Below are 19,952 nucleotides of genomic sequence, written 5' to 3'. Positions count from 1 at the left end.
TATAGTGAAAACAGAAGTGGGAAATTCTTTAAATATATCAGAAATAAGGCAAGTCTATACTTTAAAAAAGTTTCTTATAAAAAGAAAGCAAGACAATAACTAAGTTTTCTAAAGGTAGTTACTTTTAAAAATTTTTTCCCCTTTTGTTGCCCTTGTTATCATCATTGTTGTTATTATTATTATTGTTATTGCTATCATTGTTGTTATATAAGGCAGAGAGAAATTGGGGGGGAGACAGATGGGGGGATAAAGACAGACACCTGCAGACTTGCTTCACCACCTGTGAAGCGACTCCCCTGCAGGTGGGGAGCCGGGGGCTCAAACTGGGATCCTTACGCCAGTCCTTGCGCTTTGCACCATGTGCGCTTAACCCACTGAGCCACTGCTTAGCTCCCGGTAGTTACTTTAAAATTTTTTTTAAATTTATTTATTTTAAAAAGGAGACATTAGCAAAACCGTAGGATAGGAGGGGTACAACTCCACACAATTCTCACCACCAGAACTCTGCATCTCATCCCCTCCCCTGACAGCTTTCCTATTCTCTATCCCTCTGGGAGCATGGACCCAGGGTCACTGTGGGACGCAGAAGGTGGAAGGTCTGGCTTCTGTCACTGCTTCCCCGCTGAACATGGGCGTTGGCAGGTGGATCCATACTCCCAGCCCTGGTAGTTACTTTTTAAAAAGTCTTTCTGATTGTCCTCAAACCAAAGATATAATGAGAAGAAAAGAATCAACCAACTGGGATAAAGGGTGAACAGAAAAGAAGTGGTAAAAGTGTTTTGGGTGCTGAGAGTGAGAGCAGAGCTTCAATATTCTTGTTTGGAGATGCTAAAACTGAGTCACAAAGAGTCAGAGAATGAATGATGTGGGGGGGGGGGGCGAGGAGGGGTGACCATGCGGTTAGTAGCAGCAGGGCCTGGAGATGGAAACCATGCTTTTTTTTTTTTTTTTTTCTACCACTTTTCCCAAGTGTTATCATATTGTGGAAACTCCAGAAAAGAGCTTAAATATAATAAAAGGGACAAATGCTTGGTGATTATAGAGCTGCTTGCTTAATCCATGGGAAAACGTGTGGGCGAAGCATTGGAGTGTAGTTTAGTGTGCTTGCAGGCAGAAAACGTCACTGGATGGGTAGCAGCGTGCTGCTACGGAAAGCTGATTTTCTATCAGACTTGGCTTTTATAGAAATGCAATGGAACAGACACCTCTTACGGATGAGAAAGGACCAGCTGCGAAACAAGCAAGCCCATTTTTCTTTCTTCTGCAGTAAAATGAAGAAACGGTACCTGGATGCAAAACTTATAGGTAGACTTGTGGTTACAGAGGCTCAGATCAAAGGAAATCATTATCACTGAATCAACAACCATTTCCAGGAAGTCTTTGTTATTTTACAGAAGGCACTAAGCAGAGCAGGAGTCCATTACAGAGTGCTGAGGAGAAGATGCGGATGAAAAGTAGTATTTGTAAAGTGGAGAATGTCATCAAAAACAAACAGAAGAAGGCTGCTTTCTAAGCCCGGATCTATCTAAGTGACCATGTAAATAAAGGAAATTGAGAAACACCAAACAGGACAACAGCTGACTTATGCACACATATTACAGACCCCGAGTAGTCTGCTTAGTTCATCAGCTGTCAAAAGAGTCAGGGAGAAAGGGCCAGGTTGAAAAAGAAATGGAGGAAAGCCAGGAGGAGGAGATTGGACTTGAGAGATAACTTTAACATCTGCTATTCCATCCTGTCTTCACCTTCATTAGAGGTAAGATACAGTTGCTGGCTTGTGAAGCATGTGCAGAAGTGAAAAACCAAGTTTATAATGGACAATGACAGGCTTTTGAGTCTGGAGACCAAGAGGTAAATAGACAACTTAATGGAGACTTGATGCTTAAAAGGATGCAAGAGGGAGACAAGCAGTGGCCTTCCGTCTCCTCTGACAACACAAAAATGAGGAAGCAGATTGAGATAGCAGAGAAGCAGGTTTTACTAGATGTGAAAAAGATGCTTACATCAGAGACAGTAAATAAATCGAGAGTAAGCAATGTAAGAGACTTCTCCAGAGTGTTTCAAGAAAAGTGAGCCTCTCTCATCCACCAGGTTCCAGATGCCAGCATGATGCAGACCAGACTTCCCTGGACAGACGACCCCACCAATGTGTCCTGGAGCTCTGCTTCCCCAGAGCCCTGCCCCACTAGGGAAAGAGAGAGACAGGCTGGGAGTATGGATCCACCAGTCAACACCCATGTTCAGCGGGGAAGCAGTTACAGAAGCCAGACCTTCCACCTTCTGCACCCCACAATGACCCTGGGTCCATGCTCCCAGAGGGTTAAAGAATAGGAAAGCTGTCAGGGGAAGGGATGGGATATGGAGTTCTGGTGGTGGGAACTGTGTGGAGTTGTACCCCTCTTATCCTATGCTTTTTGTCAGTGTTTCCTTTTATAGATAAAAAAAAAGTGAGCCTCTGTTGCCTAACTGGGGGTATGGACTAGATCAAGGATTGACTTCTTCTTTTTTTTTTTTTTTTGGTGAAGGGCCAGACAGCAACTAATTAATTTAGACTTTGCAGGCCATGTGGCTTTTACAACAGCTAGTCAACTCTGCTGCTGACGTGTGAAAGCCGCTATTGACGACCGTGCACGCAGGGACTGTGGCCACGTTCTGATCAAGCTTAGCTGACAGTCAGGGACCGAGGGCTGGTCTTGACCCATGAGCTGTTTCTTGTTGTTAATATGGACACCGGGACAAAGTGAAGCACACAGCCATTTCAAGTTCTTGAATGCTGGACTTGGGAAAGGGGAGTGTTGGAGGTGGCCATCCCTTCATTCAGTCCTTAGTCCCGTATTAAATATAAAAGTTTGTGATCTCCTCAAAGCAGATTTTAAGATGAGGACTGAGGTGTAGGTCACTATCTGGAAGATGAGCTCAGCCGGCATGGCAGGGACCTGGGAACGGGATGCGAAGACAGGGAGACCGTGAGGGGGTAGGAAGGGGTGAACTCTTCCCGTGGTCTGTGGGGAGACCTGGAAAAGCTGGAAAGCTTGTCAATAGATTCTTGTTCTCATTGTGTGAGGCTTCTTCCCAGGGGGTTTCTCCACTAGACCGTGGCGTGTGGATGGGATAAGCTCAAGCACTACCTGAACCTTCTCTGTTCACTCACTTCTTCTGGGGAGGGAAGATTCCGGAACAGGCTCACTTACATCTTCAAAGAAGGTTCTTGTCTGCAGCACTATTTCTTTGAAGTAGAAGCTCACATCACGTTCTGTGAGCTGCTCCAGGATCTTTCTGAGAGCTTTCAAGCTTTCAGAGACGACTTCTGTGCGGGCCAGGTGATACAAGCCTCTGATGGTAGACTCCAGTATGATTTGCTTATGCTTCTTCACCTGTTTGGAAATAAGGTCTTTTGGAAACTTGTTCTATGTGTATCTGAAATAGAGTAGGAGACGCCAGGTAGAGGGACTGGACTTCTGTTTAGGGATACATGTACTCCAACCCAACCACCACCACCTTGACATTATATTGGGATTTTGACTTAGTTTTCCTGTGAGTACTCCATAGTTAAGTACTCCTTTTTTCATTCCTTCTGGTTTATTTTCTCTTCCTTTCCATTCTCTCTCTCTCTCTCTCCATTTCTTTCTTCTTCTTCTTTTTTTTTTTTTAACCTCCAGGGTTATTGCTGGGGCTCGGTGCCTGCACCGTGAATCCACTGTTCCTGGAGGCCATTTTTCCCCTTTTTGTTGCCCTTGTTATTGTAGCCTTGTTGTGGTTATTATTGTTGTTCTTGATGTCATCATTGTTGGATAGGACAGAGAGAAATGGAGAGGGGAAGACAGAGAGGAGGAGAGAAAGACAGACACCTGCAGACCTGCTTCACCGCCTGGGAAGCAACTTCCCTGCAGGTGGGGAGTCGGGGGTTCGAACCGGGATCCTTAGGCCGGTCCTTGTGCTTTGCGCCACCTGCGCTTAACCTGCTGCGCTACCGCTGGAGTACCACTCCATTTCTTTCATTCTTTCTTCCCTGCTTTCTCTTTTTCTTACTTCTTTTTTAAAAATTATCTTTATTTATTTATTGGATAGAGACAGCCAGAAATTGAGAGGGAAGGGGATGATAGAGAGGGAGAGAGACAGACACCTGCAGCCCTGCTTCACCACTCGTGAAGCTTTTCCCCTGCAGGTGGGGACCGGGGGCTTGAACCTGGGTCCTTGTGCCCTGTGACGTGTGCACTCAACCAGGTGCTCCTTTTTCTTCTTTTCCCTATCGCTTTCTTCCTCTTTCTGTTTTTTCTTCCTTTCTTTCTTTCTAATTTCACTTCTTTCTCTCTTTCTTTTTTCTTCCTTTCTTTTTTCTTTTTTCTTTCCTTTTCTCTCTCTTCCTTTCTTTACTTCTTCCTTTCTGCCACGGAAGCATCGCCATTCTAGGCTGACTTTTTCAGACAGAAAGACAGAGGGGCTGGGTGGGTGGTGGCACACCTGGTTCAGCACACGTGTTACAGTGCACACAGACCCGGGTTCAAGGCCCTGGCTCCCACCTGCAAGGGAAAAGCTTTGCGAGTGGTGAAGCAGGGCTACAGGTGTCTCTCTGCCTTCCTCTCAATTTCTGACTGTCTCTGTCCAATAAATAAATAAAGATAAAAGAAAGAAAGGCAGAGACAGAGACAGAGAGACAGGAAGACTCCCACAGCACAGAAGCTTCCTTCAGCTCAGTAGGGGCCAGTCTCGAACCTGGGCTGTGCCCATGACACAGAAGGCGCACTGCCTGAGTGAGCTATCTTGCCAGCCCCTTAAACCATCACTTCAAACTCTCCTTAAAGGCACGATGCTTCTCCTTCACATGTTCTTTACCTTCTGAGGGGCTCCAGAAGCTGCGTTCCCAAGCCCTCGGATGGCCATTTGCCTCAGAATGACGTTAGAGTCCCAGGCGCTCTGGTCCATCAAGAGCAGCACATCCTGCAGATTCCCGTGCTTCCAGAGAACGGGCTCTTGCATGAGCTGAAAATGACACAGTCCTCGTCGTTAGCTAAGGGAGTGCCTTCCCTTGAGGAAAGAGGGAAAGACATTAAGACTGTCATTAGAGAGGAGAAACTGGCTGATGAGGAAGCCTCGGGTGAACCAGCGAGTCTTTCCAAAGCTCAGCTCTAGGTGTGAGTAACTCAGGTCAATATTATGTGTGATGAGAAGCCACGTAACTAGTTAAGAAGATGCTCCTACGACGACAGAAGCCAGCCTACCACCTTCTGGCTCCCCGTAGAGAATTTTGGTCCAGACTCCCAGAGGGATAAAGAATAGGGAAGCTTCCAATGGAGGGGCTGGGACACCGAATGAATTGTGTGGCATTGTACTCCTCTTATCCTATGGGCTTATTAAGTCTATCATAAAAAATCTTAAATAAATCTTTAAAATTGGAAAAAGCGAAAGGATAGGGAAGTTTCCAGTGGAGGGGAATGGGGCATGGAACTCTGATGGTGGGAACTGTGTGGAGTTGTACCCCTGTGATCTTACAATCTTATTAACCACTATTAAATTACTAATAAAAGAAAAGAAGAGGGGAGTCGGGCAGTCGCGCAGGGACCGGCGTAAGGATCCTGGTTCGAGCCCCCGGCTCCCCACCTGCAGGGGAGTCGCTGCACAGGCGGTGAAGCAGGTCTGCAGGTGTCTGTCTTTCTCTCCCCCTCTCTGTCTTCCCCTCCTCTCTCCATTTCTCTCTGTCCTATCCAACAACGATGACATCAACAACAATAATAACTACAACAATAAAACAACAAGGGCAACAAAAGGGAATAAATAAATATTAAAAAAAAAAGAAAAGAAGATACTTCTATTTTCAATGAAAAAATAAGTTGGGGGCAGGAAAGGTGGAGTGGCAGGTGATAACTCTTCAGCAGAGACCGCCTTTATTGGAGCAGGAAGGAATAGTAATGTACTTGCTGGCTACTCTGGCTTGATGCCTCCGGGCCTATTCTCCATCGGTCTCTGACCTGACTCATTCCTGCAGACTCTCGAGAGGGCAGAAAGAGGTGGAAGGTCAGTTGTTGTCTCTCTCTCTCTGAAAGGTCTCTCCACCCCTAAACCATGTTCCCTGGTCCCAGGGTTCACTGAACACCTGACCCTGAGGAAGTACCCCCAAGGGAGCCCAGTGAGCATGCTGTGAGGGCTGCCCTCTCGCCTCAGAGTAGAAGGCCGTGCCCGTTATGCGGAAGTTCTCTGAAGAGGACGTGAGAGACGGCTGTAGTCGGTCCATGATGTCCAGGATGATCCCGTACTGCCACACGGCCATGCTCCTAGGAACACAGAAGCCCCCCCCCCCCCCCCAGAGGTCTGTACAGCGAGTCAACTGGCAAAGAGTCCAGCTGGAGCAAATGTCCATTTCTTTCTAGACATGGGGACATTCCCCATCTTTTTCCCCTTTCCCATTAGCAACACAGACTATCTGGAGGAACGTTCCATGGAAAAGCACCAGGCTTCAGAGTCAGGAAAGCTTACTCAGCCATCTAGCTGCTGTGTCATTTTCCACAACTCCCCACTGCTTCCGTGTTTTCCGAGGGGCTGGAGAGTGTAGGCTTGACCCTGCCACCTCCTTCCCACCCCCTTGCTCACATTTCTTTTGCTTTTTCTCCTGACTGTGAGTCCTTGGTGAGTCTGCTGCTCTCAACGAAGTTGCCCGCACTACATTATGACCTTGTCTGGAGCGGTCTCCTCCATGCCCACTTCTGGAATCATCGCATTTTGCTTACCTGGCCAGTGCACATATCCCTAAGTGGTGGGTGTTGGGGTTACAGAGCAAGGTCCATAAATTGTCCCCCTCGTCAGACTCTTTGGCGAGGCCTTCTCTCATGGCCTGGGCTTGTACGCACTTCAGCGTTGTTGTGGAAAGCCTGAAGGAGACAATACGATGGCACAAAACAAGTCAACTGCAAACCCACAGTGTGCATTGCCAGACTCATCGGAATTCCCACTCCCCACAATGCTCCCTCTCTCTTGTGTTAGTGGCCACTGTGCAAGGAAAGAACAAGGGGACTAATGCCACACTTCACTTCTGGGATCACGGTGCAATGATGAGTCAGTGCAAAAAGTCACCGTGTCTTCTCAGCCGGTCACGAGAAAACAAAGCTTTCAAGCCGACAGGACGTACAAAGTATCATCGTGAAGGGATTCTAAAATAGCACTTCAGAAAGTGCCGGGATGCCTCTTGCAATGGATAGTTGACCAGCTAGTCACTAGTCAGGAGTTTGCAGCTGCATGGCCAGTGCACATGTGTGCGTAAGGATCTAGGAATGACTATAGACCCTTGTCATCTTAGCCAGTTCACATGCACTATCGCAAGTGCATGCATTGGACTGAAAATGCCTCCCCAAAGGCCGATCTAACATTGAATGAAATACTGTGTGAACGGGTAAGGAAATAGCAATAAAAATATATCCAAAAAACAAAAAACAAAAACACCCCCCACCCCAGCTCTTGGGATAAGTACGAACTAAAAATTGGAAAGAAGAAGCAAGCTTTAATTCATGACTTAATGGAGAGTCTTTTTTTTTTTCTTCCTCTTTCCTTACGGTATATATATAAAAAAAATGCCGCTTCCTGGAATTGTGGAAAGATTAGATGGGACATGGTATTTCTTCCCATTTTTCTTTTTTTCTTGGTGGCAGTGAATACCACAGATTTACAGCTCTACTTAGAAGGTTTTTAATGAAAGCAACCAATAAATCGAGCCTCTAGGGGAGAAGATATTCATCCGTCATTGTCTGTTCTAAGCAACTTTCCTCCACCTTGCTTAGGAAAGAAGAGCCACAGAATTTAGGGTCAAATAGCAAAAGGCCACAGGTGAGTCACGCCTGGAAGTCTAGAATCCCAATCAGGCTTAGAAATGGGAAGAGCAGGGGGCCGGGCGGGTGATCCAGGAAGAGGGAGGAGTGCTTGCTGGCTACACACACAGGTGAATCTCAGGAGACAGCGCAGGTGAGGGTGACTGGCTACACACACAGGTGAAACTCAGGAGACAGAGCAGGTAGGGGTGGGGGTGACTGGCTACACACACAGGTGAAACTCAGGAGACAGAGCAGGTAGGGGTGACTGGCTACACACACAGGTGAATCTCAGGAGACAGAGCAGGTGAGGGTGACTGGCTACACACACAGGTGAAACTCAGGAGACAGAGCAGGTAGGGGTGGGGGTGACTGGCTACACACACAGGTGAAACTCAGGAGACAGAGCAGGTAGGGGTGGGGGTGACTGGCTACACACACAGGTGAAACTCAGGAGACAGAGCAGGTGAGGGTGACTGGCTACACACACAGGTGAATCTCAGGAGACAGCGTGTGGGGGGACTCAGAGTGGGATAAGCCAGCAAGAGAGGAGGAAATGCAGGTGACTACACTCAAGTGAAGCTCAGCAGACAGGAGTCAGAGGAGAACAGGGTGAAACTTTGACTGCGGGTGGGGGTACTGCACCACAGCAAGGAGCTCTGGGGAAGATACTGAAGACGGGACCTTGGGGCAGGGGCTTCGGGGTCCTAGATGGAGTGAGAGCGTGTTGCAGACACTCACGACGTGGAGCTGGGAGATGGAGCCCATGTGTAGACAGTTGTGCTGCAGACCACTGACCTCCAAATGCAATGAGAACAAGGCGAATCAGAAACACTGCGGGGCAGCAGAGAGGGCTTGTTCCTTCATGACAGCCCCGCTCGGCTTCTGCGTCCCTCTCCTGGGTGCTGGGTCGGGGCAGCTCGGAGGGGTCCTGCCCGGCCGGCCCTTTACCTGCAGGGATCTGCCATCTGCTGCTGTTCTCCGGGCAGTAGCACTCGCCGGCGGCGGTGGCTCACGATGGAAGTCAACATCTTCTGGCCCAGGGTGCAGCTGACCAGCTTCAGGAGGACAGTGAACAGCTCTGCGTACACCTTTGAGACAGACGTTCCTGTGGACACCACTTCATGTATTGCACAGGCTACCTGATGGGGTGGGGAGAAAGGCCTCCTGGTCAGGCAGGCTCTTTCCCTACAAGGGCATCTCTCTCTCTCTTTTTAAATTTTATTTTGTCTTTTATTAGTTACTTAATATTGATTTACAAAATTACCTGTCAACGGGTATAATGCCACACCGTTCCCACCACCAGAGTTCTGAATCCCAAGTCCCTCCGTTGCAAACCGCCGCGGTTCTCCCAAGCTTGCAGCTGGGGTGACCATCATCTCGGCAGCCCTCTGTGTATGTGTGCACATCGTTGCCTCCTTTTCCTTCTGGGCGCAGTCCTCTCTTCCCCTCCAAGGCACTCATGACCCAGTTACTATCTATAAATGTCTCCCCCTTTTTCTGCCTCTCTCTCCAGGTCCTGATGGAGCTGGAGTTCAAAGCCCTCTTATCCTCTTCCTCCCATCACTTCTCCTGCACTGGGAGTGTGGATCAAAGTTGTTTTGGGGTGCAGAAGGTGGGAGTTCTGGCTTCTGTAAGTGCTTCTCCGATGGACCTGGGCATTGGCAGATCAGTCCAGAAAAGGGAATCTTTCTAGGCTGAACTTCCAGCTTCTTTTTCTCCCCAAATAATTCCTTCCTTCCTTCCCTCCTTCCTTCCTTCCTTCCTTCCTTCCTTCTTTCCTTCTTTCCTTCTTCCCTTCTCTTTCTCTCTGTCTGTCTCTCTTTCTTTCTTTGTTTTTTCTTTTAATTTCATCTAGATTTTATCAGAGCACTGCTCAGCTCTGGCTATGGTGGTGCGGGAGGGTGAACTTGGGACTTAGAAGCCTCAGGCATGAGAGTCTTTCTTTCTCTCTTTCAAAGGAGCAATTAAAAAAAAAACTAAAAATTTTATTTAGTATTGGATAGAAACAGAGAAATTTAATATATGTGCTCAACCAGATGCACCACCACCTGGCCCCAAGACAGAGAAATTTAGAAAGGAGAGGGAGATAGAGAGGGAAAGAGACACAGAGAGAGACACCTGCAGTCCTGCTCCACCACTCGCGAAACATTCCCCTCTGCAGGTAGGGACCAGGGGCTTGAACCTGGCTCCTTGCTCACTGTAATGTGGGCGCTCAACCAGGTGCGCCACCGCCTGGTCCCTGTGAGAGTCCCTTTGCATAACCATTATGCTATCTTCCCCACCCAGGACTGGTTTCTTTGTTGATCCCACTCAGAGTAAAAAGCATACGAAAGAGTGAGGGACTCAGTCTATAAACTCTTCCATTTAGACTGTGTTTGTCCTTTAGAGCCTCCAAACTGCTGGATGGGCACCAGTCAGGTGGAACTAAAGGCTTTTCAGCCCTGAGATGTTTTTAACAAAAAGCAGTGCTTTGCCTGTCTGGAAGACTCATTGGGAAACAAGAGTTACACTGATTGCTTTTGAGGTGATGAAAGATTTACCCAGAAAAATGGTCAGCTATGGACACAATCACTACAGTAGTTTCCCAACTTAACCCAGAGCCAACTTAAGATCGGACCCTGAGAAGGGAAGCCGCAGCATTGATGTCACATCACCAAGTTCCAGGGAGGAGCACCAGGGAGCGAGCGGGGCGTCCAACTCACTGAGATTGACTCTGGCCCGGCTACGTCATCTTCTAACTGGCTCTGCAGTTTTTCTGTTAAGGCTGACAGCAGTTTGCCACTGGAGGCCGGGTTCTCTGCCAGGGCTTTCCAGATTGTCCTCGTGTTCCTGCCGTGGTGAGACAGGAATCAGATGAGGCCCAACTCCTTGGGTCACTCTAAAATCATGCTGCGACTAGTCCAACTTTCAGGGGCAGACAGACATGCTGACATTCCTAGAATAATAACAATGTCGTATGTGACAACCCTGCACTGCGGCCTCCATTACCAAGGCTTGTTAATGTCCAACAGGACAGGAGTAGCTGCCGCTGGCGTACACCAGGCGCTCGGCAGCAGGAGAAGTCTTCACTGTTCACTGTCCGTCTGTCTATTTTGCCTAGGGTGTATTAACCATCTCATCATCATTACGTATTTGTACTATTTGCGAAAAACATTACTTTGTGATTCAGATTTAAAATGATGATGATTATTTTCTAAAGGCAGAAGGCTTTCTGCCACCGGTTTTTTATTTTCACTCAGCAGATACACATTTCCCCCTCCTTCCTAGCACAGTGACTTTTGCTAGGAGAAGGGACCGGTCCAGTCAGCATCTACCTGTCAAAAGGCAGAGGCTTTAGCAACAGGTTGGAAACAACGGCCTCCATGTGGAAGCTGGCAATCTGGCTGATGGCTTCCAGGACAAAGGGGAAACTTTCCTCTTTCTGCCGGAGGACCGGCATGTGGTGATAAATGATGCTCAGCATCTCCAGCACCTAGGCGGCACAAAGCGAAATCAAGCGTTAAGTTTGCTCTTTTCCCTTTTCAATAAGGGCTCGGAGATACAAAGTATCTCTGATACAAGAGACACGTTCTGCATGGGTGACTGAGGACTTACAGATGTTTCTTTATGTAATACACTGTAAGACAATGTGAACGCCTGTGTACAAACAAACAGAAAGGACTTCTGGAATAAGACAATGTTCTGACACTGGGCACTCAAGGCTCACCAGTGTCCTGGAGCCTCCCCTCCCCAGAGCCCGGCCCCACTAGTGAGAGAAGAGAAACAGGCTGGGGGGGTGGATCCACCTGCCAACACCCATGTCCAGCGGAGAAGCAGTGACAGAAGCCAGAACTCCCACCTTCTGCTCCCCATAAAGAATTCTGGTCCAGACTCCCAGAGGGATAAAGAACAGGGAAGCTTCCAGTGGAGGGGAGGGGACACGGAACTCTGGTGGTGGGAACTGTGTGGGATTGTCCCCCTGTGATCTTACAATCTTGTTCATCCTGATTAAATCACTTGTAAAAAAATAATGAGGTGGGTGAATGGAAGACAGCTTAATAGAAAAGATGAAGCCGTATCCCACAAGACAATGAAGGTCACATATATATGCTTATAGATGCTTTCTTAAAAAAACTTATTTTATTTGATAGAGACATAGAGAAACTGAGGGGGGAGTTGAGAGGGAGAGAGAGAGACAGACAGAGGACACCTGCAGCCCTGATTCACCACTCGTGAGGCTGTCCCCTTGAAGGTGGGGGCCAGGGGCTTGAACCTGGGTCCTTGTGCACTTGTGCACTGTAATGGATACACTTAACCAAGGCCAAGGCCAAGGGCAACAGGGATGGTGACACACTTTTGGATTTTTGATAAGAGGCACAGTATGTCTTTATGCTAATGTAAGCGTGTTTCTGATACTCTTATTGCTTATTTTAGGTAGACATGTTTGGGTTAAATATAACATTTTCAGGGCTATGGAGATAGCCTAGTGGCAGGGCACTGAATCTGAATGAGAGGTACCAGGTGTCATTACTGGAACCACCAGAACTGAGCAGTACTCTGGTCAAACAAAGCAAAACATCATTAAAACATGATTATCAGATAGTCCTATTTTAATGCTATTTGGAGAAGTTTTATGTTCCTTTTGTAAGTATTTGCTTATCACATGAACAACTTCCACTTTTGCTAAATACAAAACCCTCCACAAATATTCCAAATTTATTAGCCGTTGCTTCTGCCATAACTACCCCAGTGTCAGCTGCACTGCATATTCTCAAAAAAGGTTTCTGAAAAAAACTTGAATGTAGGGAGTTAAACACAAATGGTGCAAAGTGCAAGGGCCGGTGTAAGGATCCCATTTCGAGCCCCTGGCTCCCCACCAGCCAGGGAGTCGCTTCACAGGCGGTGAAGCAGGTCTGCAGGTGTCTTTCTCTCTCTCTCTCTCTCTCCTCTTCCTCTCTTCATTTCTCTCTGTCCTATCCAATAACGACAACAACAATAAAACAAGGACAACAAAAGGGAATAAATAAATATTAAAAAAAGAATCTAAAAAAAAAATCTTGAATGTAAGGAACTGAAAGATGAGTACCAGATGACTGGAGGGTTTCACTCAGATGTGGGATATTGGAAGTTGAAATACATGCATTTGCAAAAATAAAATAAAATAAAATAAAAAGTGCCCAAACTGCCTCTAAGACCCAGTAAGAGCTACGGCGGTCAGTGTGTGTGCTGGGGAGTGTCACAGAAATCTGACAGTGGCTGCCGCGTGGAACTAGAAGCTTATAACTAAAATGCTCTAATTAGTGATTTAATAATGATGATAAGATTGTAACATAAACAGGGGTACAATGCCAGTACACTTCCTAGCATCAAAGTTCCATGTCCCATCCCCCACTGGAAGCTTCTCTGTCCCTCTAGGGAGTATGAGCCCAAGTTCTTTATGGGGTGCAGAAGATGGGAGGTCTAACCCTATAACCTTGTAAACCATTATTAAACCACTGACAAAAAATTTAAAAAAGGAAAAAAAAAACCTAGAAGAAAGCGGTAAGCACAGAAATAATTAAAAAATCTTTATTTATTGGATAGAGGCAGTCAGAAATTGAGAGGATAGGGGAGATAGAGAGGGAGAGAAGGAGAGAGACAGAGAGACAGCTGCAGTCCTGCTTCACCACATGCAAAGCTTTCCATCTGTAGGTGGGCATCAGGGGCTCGAACCTGCATCCTTGTGCACTGTAACATGTGCACTCAACCAGGTGCACCACCACCAGTCCCCAGAAATAATTTCTAATTCCCTTACACAAAAGTCATGTTTTAGAGAATTCTTTAATTTTGAATGGTTGGCTGTAGGCTCTGGAGACTTCCTTAACCTTCAGATACTGTCACTGCATTCTGTTTGGGACTCCAAGAGGCAGGGGAGGCCACTGCTGTTGGGAACTCTTCAGCACACCTCTTGGGTTTAAATCCAACTGAGTTGTTCACCCAACTTAGCTCTACGGAGAAGGATTGAAGATGTTTCCCTCAGGCAGCTCCCTGCCAACAGACGTCCTTATAAGACAACAAACAAGTGGCAGTGAGGACAGAAACTCCCCTGACAGCCAGGAAAAGTAGCAGCAGAATTTCCTGTAATTTGGATGCGTCTGTGTCTGAGTTGCTTACTCCAGTCAGAGAATAATAGTCTGTAAAGATTTTATGATAAAGAATGGGAGCTACTCTCTGCTCTAATCCAGCTTTCCAGCCCCTTTCTCTTCTCTGACACCATCTTCCCAGACAGTATTTTTGCTCAATTCCAAGTTAGCTATTAACTCAAGCAAAAAAAAAAAAAAAAAACTATGATAGTCATGGGACCCTAGGAGCATGCCTAAAACGGACTTCCTAGCTTCCTTCCATGCTAGGATCCCTATTCTCTCTCTCTTTTAAAAAATTTTTAAGATTTATTTATTTTTCCTTTTGTTGCCCTTGTTGTTTTTCGTTATTGTAGTTATTATTGTTGTTATTGTTGTCATTGCTGTTAGATAGGACAGAGAGAAATGGAGAGAGGAGGCGAAGACGGAGAGGGGGAGAGAAAGACAGACACCTGCAGACCTGCTTCACCACCTGTGAAGCGACTCCCCTGCAGGTGGGGAGCCGGGGGCTCGAACCGGGATCCTTCTGCTGGTCCTTGCGCTTTGTGCCACGTGCGCTTAATCCCCTGCGCTACCGCCCGACTCCCCCCCATTCTCATCTGATCTATTCCTGCTTTTTGTTCCTGCTCATTAACCATTTTGTCCTGCTTTATATCTTGCTGCCTTTCAGCCACCAAGTTGCAGACACTACCATGATTCTATCCTGACCTCCCTGGGCAGACAACGTCACCAGTGTGTCCTGGAACCTCACCTCTAGTCATTTCTAAGACAAAGCAGAAGATTGGTATATAAATAATAATTGCATGGAAATATGGTGGTTTGTGGGCCCTGCCAATGTTCAACCACATTTGCACAATTTCCCAACACAGGGCCCTGCACAACTGGGGAAAGATAGAAACAGCCTGGGGTTATGGGCTGGCCTGTCAATGCCCAAGTCCATTGCAGAAGCAATTATAGAAGCAAGAACTGCCGCCTTTGACACCTCCCAAATAATCTATATTCCCACTGGGGGAGAAATGACAGGGGAAAGATGACCAGAGGGCTCTGAAGTCCAACTCCATCAGAGAGAAGAGGAAAAAAGGGAGGGACATGTGGATGTAGTAATAGGTGTAGGTGTGACTTGGAAAGGAAGAGAAGATGGGACCATAGGAAAATACGGGCAAATCTACACAAATATAGACAGATAGTTGTATAAATAATAGTTAACCCATATCTATAACCTTAAGAGAACTGCTGGAGCTTTCAGTGGAGGGACTGGGGATCCAGAACTCTGGTGGTGAGAATGGTATGGAGTTGTACCCCTGCTGTCTTGTAATTTTGTAAATCAGTGTTAAATCACGAATACAAAGACTTTTATGGTCACAGGGCAGACAGACAATGGCAGCAGGTGGAGACAGGCGCTCAGGACAGCTGGGCTGTTAGTAGCCCACTTGGGTGTCTACGAAGGACCCTTCAAGCTGAACATGTTCTTGCCTGTAATCCATCAAAGGACAGTTGTGCCTCTGTGATTTCAGCCTCTGGGGACCAGAACTATACAGAATGTCTGCTTGCAAGTCCTGTGAGAAGCAGCAATGGGATTGGCACGCGGGTTGTTGAGGTTCTGGTCAACCGTCAAGCTGGCTGTGGGCTCACCTGATCTTCCAGCTCAGCTCCGTGCTCCCTCAGGGCAGTGGTCATCCAGATGCCACAGGCCCTTGTACACTTGGGGCTCAGACTCTCCAGACCATCCAGGGTTTCTTCCAAGAACATGATAATGTCTTCACATGGAATCAGCTTGCTGACGATCTGAGAATGCACCCAGAGAGACTTAGGTTATACCCACCTCCCTTCACACTTGGCTTTCTGAAACACAGCCCTTCTCTTTGCTTTAGGATATCAGAAGCCACTGGGCCGTCAAACAGCTGGAACGTGTCAGATCATGGGAACTAGATAAACTGCCAAATAACACAGAGAGTGTGTGTATTTCACAACCAGCACAAGTGCACACAGTGTCCTTGACTTTTACGATGAAAACTCTCAGCGAGCTTTTTCATTTCAGGTTGAGATAAGCTCCTTCACAAGTCCCGGAAGGAAGACCCCCACGTTGACCCTGACAGTCTTGAACCTCATTACTCACTTCTTTCTTTAGCCCAAGCTCAATGCTACTTCCCTTCCACCCGGGGGTATTCTTGTCCAGCTGTCTCTGACGTTCTTCTTTCCACATATCCTCTTGGAAAAGATACCTCTCTTATCAGCTTTATTTTGTTCAGTTGTTACCTGCCATGTTATTTATCTGTCTGACTCCCTCTGCTAGACACAGGCTCAACTGAGGCCAGTATTTTGTCTTATCTATTCTCAGAGTTTAGAGCAAAGTCTGGAAAATGGTAGTCTCACAGGACCTAGCAGGTAAATTGAAAACCTGGGTGAATTTATCAACCAGTTCTCACAATTCTAAGAGGAAGCATATGGTATCTCTTTATCTGCAGCTTCAGTCAGTGCACTCAGAGTGCTTCTGCAGATTCCAGCTTTCTTCCCTCTGCCTCCTCTTCTACCACTAAAGTGGGCCCCCGATAAAAAAGGCTGTAGGATCTGAGATGGCCAGTGGCCAGTGTTTATGGGGTATGCATATCCACAATTAACAACTGGCAGGACAAAGTTCTCTATTAGCTGGAAAGACGAGACTGTAGCCCTCCTACACAGTGGGATCTAGCTCGCTCACTTAGAAATCTACTCAGAAAAGACTCTACCCCCCTGGGTCTCTCCTCCACATCCATACCGGTTACCTTTGCCAATTTAGAAGAAATCTGGATCTGAATCTGTTCATCAGCACATTCCAGCCCTTCCTGCAAACCTTGCAGTCTTTCCAGTTCCAGATGAATACCTGGAATCCAAGCAGGGGGCAGAGGTGAGTGTCAAGGCCCTACAGAGAGTGCAAAGCCTGGTTCTGTTTTAATGCTGCTGGACACCTTTAATATGCTCACTAGGCTGTCTGGTGAGCTGGGGAGCTTATGGACAAATAGGGCCCAAGTACATGCCCAAGTAGGCCCTCCATGTTGGGCGCCATGTTCCAGCTACAACATCAGTTTCCGTTCTGACTCATAGACACCATCTAAGTAAGGTAGCTTGTTCTCTGATAATCCCAATTCCCCATATGAGGAAATTGTGAGAGAGAGATGTGAAATTAGTTGACCATCGTCATCCAGTGGATGAACCTAGAGGAGTTGGGGTTTGAACCATGATCTGTCCTGACGTCAGTGCCCAGGCCCTTACTCCCTCATTACATTGATGTTTCTTCAGCAGCTCCACTGCGCAGTAGTGGAGTGACACTGGAGTGAATGAAGAGTCCTTTAGTAAGAAGCTGACACCAGCAAGCGTAAGTAGTTGTGGAAATGGGTTTACAAACGTAGAGCTCAAGGCAATGACTTCTGGTCTGCATTCATTGTCCTAGCTGTGGAGAGTAACACCTGACCCACTTTGAGAAAGACAGTTTAGTTCAACGGAGCGCATGTGGATTTCAGAGTCAGCCTGGGACTCATGGCCCAGCGCACTATCACCAATAACTCCAGTAATTGGCAAACGTCTTTGTTTCAGATTCCACCCTGCAAAACTGGTGGAACAGCAACCCGCTGAACGTGAGGAAGTATTTGCAAATCATGTATCCGATAAAGTTTATCTTTTAATTTTTATCTATTACTTGTTTTGAGATGTTTTATCTATTACTTGTTTTGAGGGCCCCACCCCTGTAACTCTATTCCTCCCAGACTTGCGTCCACTGGGCTAGTGGTAAGCAGAGTCTTCTTCTATTGACTTCTTATTCCTTTTATTTCAGATCATCAGGGAGAGAGGGAGAGAGAACACACAGAAAGGAAGAGACTGGAACAACACAATAGACCCCTTTGTGGGCCCCTATAGGACCTTGTCCTCAACTTGGATCAATAACGGCAGACAATGTTCTATCCTCCGAAGGGAGGCTGGACAACATACCCTGTGCTACACCTGAGGAAGACGGGTCCTGATATTGGGGCAGCTTGGAACATTCCTACTCATGACCACAGAATGTGAGCTCAGATCTACAGGGATGCAGAGGTCACACAGGCTCCTAAGCTAATATGGGCTCCAGGCCACATCAAATCGATGGGGTTTATAGTCAACAATATTTATACCCCTTTCCCATATTTGGGAGCTACTCTCTTTCTTGATCCAGCTTTCTGGTCCTTTTTCCAGCCATGACATCATCTCCCCAGACAATAACTTGGATCCACCTGCATATCAGATTTCAGGTTCAGGGGGGAAAAAAAAAGAAGAAAGACTAGTATAGCCACAGGCCCTTTGGAATATAACTAAAATATGCCTGCTAGCTATCTACAAAATGTAGGACCCCCCAACATTCCATCTGCACTATTTCAGACTTTAGGTTCATGATTGATCAACAATTTGGCTGTGTATGTTAACTCTCTTTTCAGCCACCAGGTTCCAGATGTCAGCATGATGCTGACCAGGCATCCCTGGACAGACAACCCCACCAATGTGTCCTGGAGCTCTGCTTCCCCAGAGCCCTTCCCCACTAGGCAGGCTGGAAGTATGGATCCACCTGCCAACACCCATGTTCAGTGGGGAAGCAATTACAGAAGCCAGAACTTCCACCTTCTGCATCCCACAATGACCTTGAGTCCATACTCCCAGAGGGATAAAGAATAGGAAAGCTATCAGGGGAGGGGATGGGATACTGAGTTCTGGTGGTGGGAACTGTGTGGAGTTGTACCCCTCTTATCCTATGGTTTTGTCAATGTTTCCTTTTTATAAATAAAAAATTTAAAAAATTAAAAAAAGAAGTTATCACTAGAAAACTTTGTGACTGTTTGAAGATAGATGCTAACTAGAGGTACTGTGGTCATTTTAGTCAAGATGACGTTATGTCAGTTAAATCAATTGAAAGTTGAGCAGTACCAGTGAGCAGGAATGAGTATTTTGTTTAACATCACCTTAGTTACTTGCATTTAGTAGGGACTTAATAATTATTGTTATTCTCTGCCATGCTTACCTCATCAATGAAGAAAAGCAACTTAACGTGAGGAATGAAATATAGAATCTGCTTTTTTTTGGCTAATGATAGGGTTCAAGAGGTTGAATTTTGCTGGTTTCAGGGAAATAAAGTAGACTATGGGTAGACTAGTAACAAGAGTCCAGTCCCTTCCTTCCCATGAGTCCCCTTTCTGCTGCACTTCATTCTCACTGGAAGGGTTTTTTTGTTATCACAAACAAAAAAATTTTTTTCCCCTGGCTCGGTAAAAACATTCTTTAGTGAACTATCTTACCATATCCCAAGGGATTTTCATACCTACTCTGACTCTGCTAAAATATCTATTTTTCTTTTAGACAGAAAAACCCGTCTCTTGAACCAAATACTACCATTTGCCTTTAAGACACTTTTCTTTACAGTTGATTTCACTGGGGGCTGGGGAGATAATGAATTACAGCCAAAATGTTTATACATATGTATCTTTACTTTTTTTTTAAATTAACGTTACATTGCACTTAACATCATGTGCATTAAAAAAATTTATTTAAAATGGGATCACTGACATCACACCATGAAAACTTCAGCTCTGCCCTTCCCCTCTCCCCCACCCCGAGGTAGCCCCTAAGTTGTCTTATGTCCTAGAAGTTGACTTTTGTTTCACATGTTTCACCCAGTTGTTCAGTTTCTCTGTCTGAGTGAAAGCAAACCATAACCCGATGTTCTCATGTGAATCTTTGAGTTGTAATCACAATGTCCCCCCCACCATCGGAACAGAGCTGGGCACATAGTTTCCTGAATACCTAACGAGATGAAGAGCTGAATTTGGGCCTGAGGCAGCATTCAGCCTACAGACCCCGTTCTAGCTGTACTCGGTCTATGTAGGCAGATCTGGTCACACACACAGTACAGAACTGTCCTCAGCAAATCACCTGTTATTTAACTAGGAAAGGGGGCCCTGATGGTTAGTTTCACCCAGAGACTGAGATTTTAAATATCTCACACTTAATAGCTACTGACAGTTATTTACATGAATTCTGAGAGCAGCCAGAGGTCCTGCTT

General features: G+C 46.4%; 1 protein-coding gene across 1 annotated transcript in view; it reads right to left on the bottom strand.

Moving 5' to 3' along the window:
- Positions 1 to 19,952, bottom strand: part of MROH2B (maestro heat like repeat family member 2B) — a 79,928-nt gene that overhangs the window by 5,748 nt on the left and 54,228 nt on the right. The window contains exons 29-37 of the mRNA XM_060183867.1: positions 16,657 to 16,754; positions 15,527 to 15,679; positions 11,111 to 11,268; positions 10,499 to 10,625; positions 8,745 to 8,935; positions 6,723 to 6,863; positions 6,155 to 6,269; positions 4,834 to 4,980; positions 3,192 to 3,374 (exon numbers count right to left, since the gene is read on the bottom strand). Coding sequence (XP_060039850.1) covers positions 3,192 to 3,374; positions 4,834 to 4,980; positions 6,155 to 6,269; positions 6,723 to 6,863; positions 8,745 to 8,935; positions 10,499 to 10,625; positions 11,111 to 11,268; positions 15,527 to 15,679; positions 16,657 to 16,754 — 1,313 coding nt within the window. The remainder of the gene's footprint in view (positions 1 to 3,191; positions 3,375 to 4,833; positions 4,981 to 6,154; positions 6,270 to 6,722; positions 6,864 to 8,744; positions 8,936 to 10,498; positions 10,626 to 11,110; positions 11,269 to 15,526; positions 15,680 to 16,656; positions 16,755 to 19,952) is intronic.

The sequence above is a fragment of the Erinaceus europaeus genome, unplaced genomic scaffold, assembly GCF_950295315.1.
Source record: "Erinaceus europaeus unplaced genomic scaffold, mEriEur2.1 scaffold_273, whole genome shotgun sequence".
Classification (NCBI taxonomy): Eukaryota; Metazoa; Chordata; class Mammalia; order Eulipotyphla; family Erinaceidae; genus Erinaceus; species Erinaceus europaeus.
Note: the sequence above shows the minus strand (reverse complement) of the source record. Positions and strands in the feature narration are given on the sequence as shown.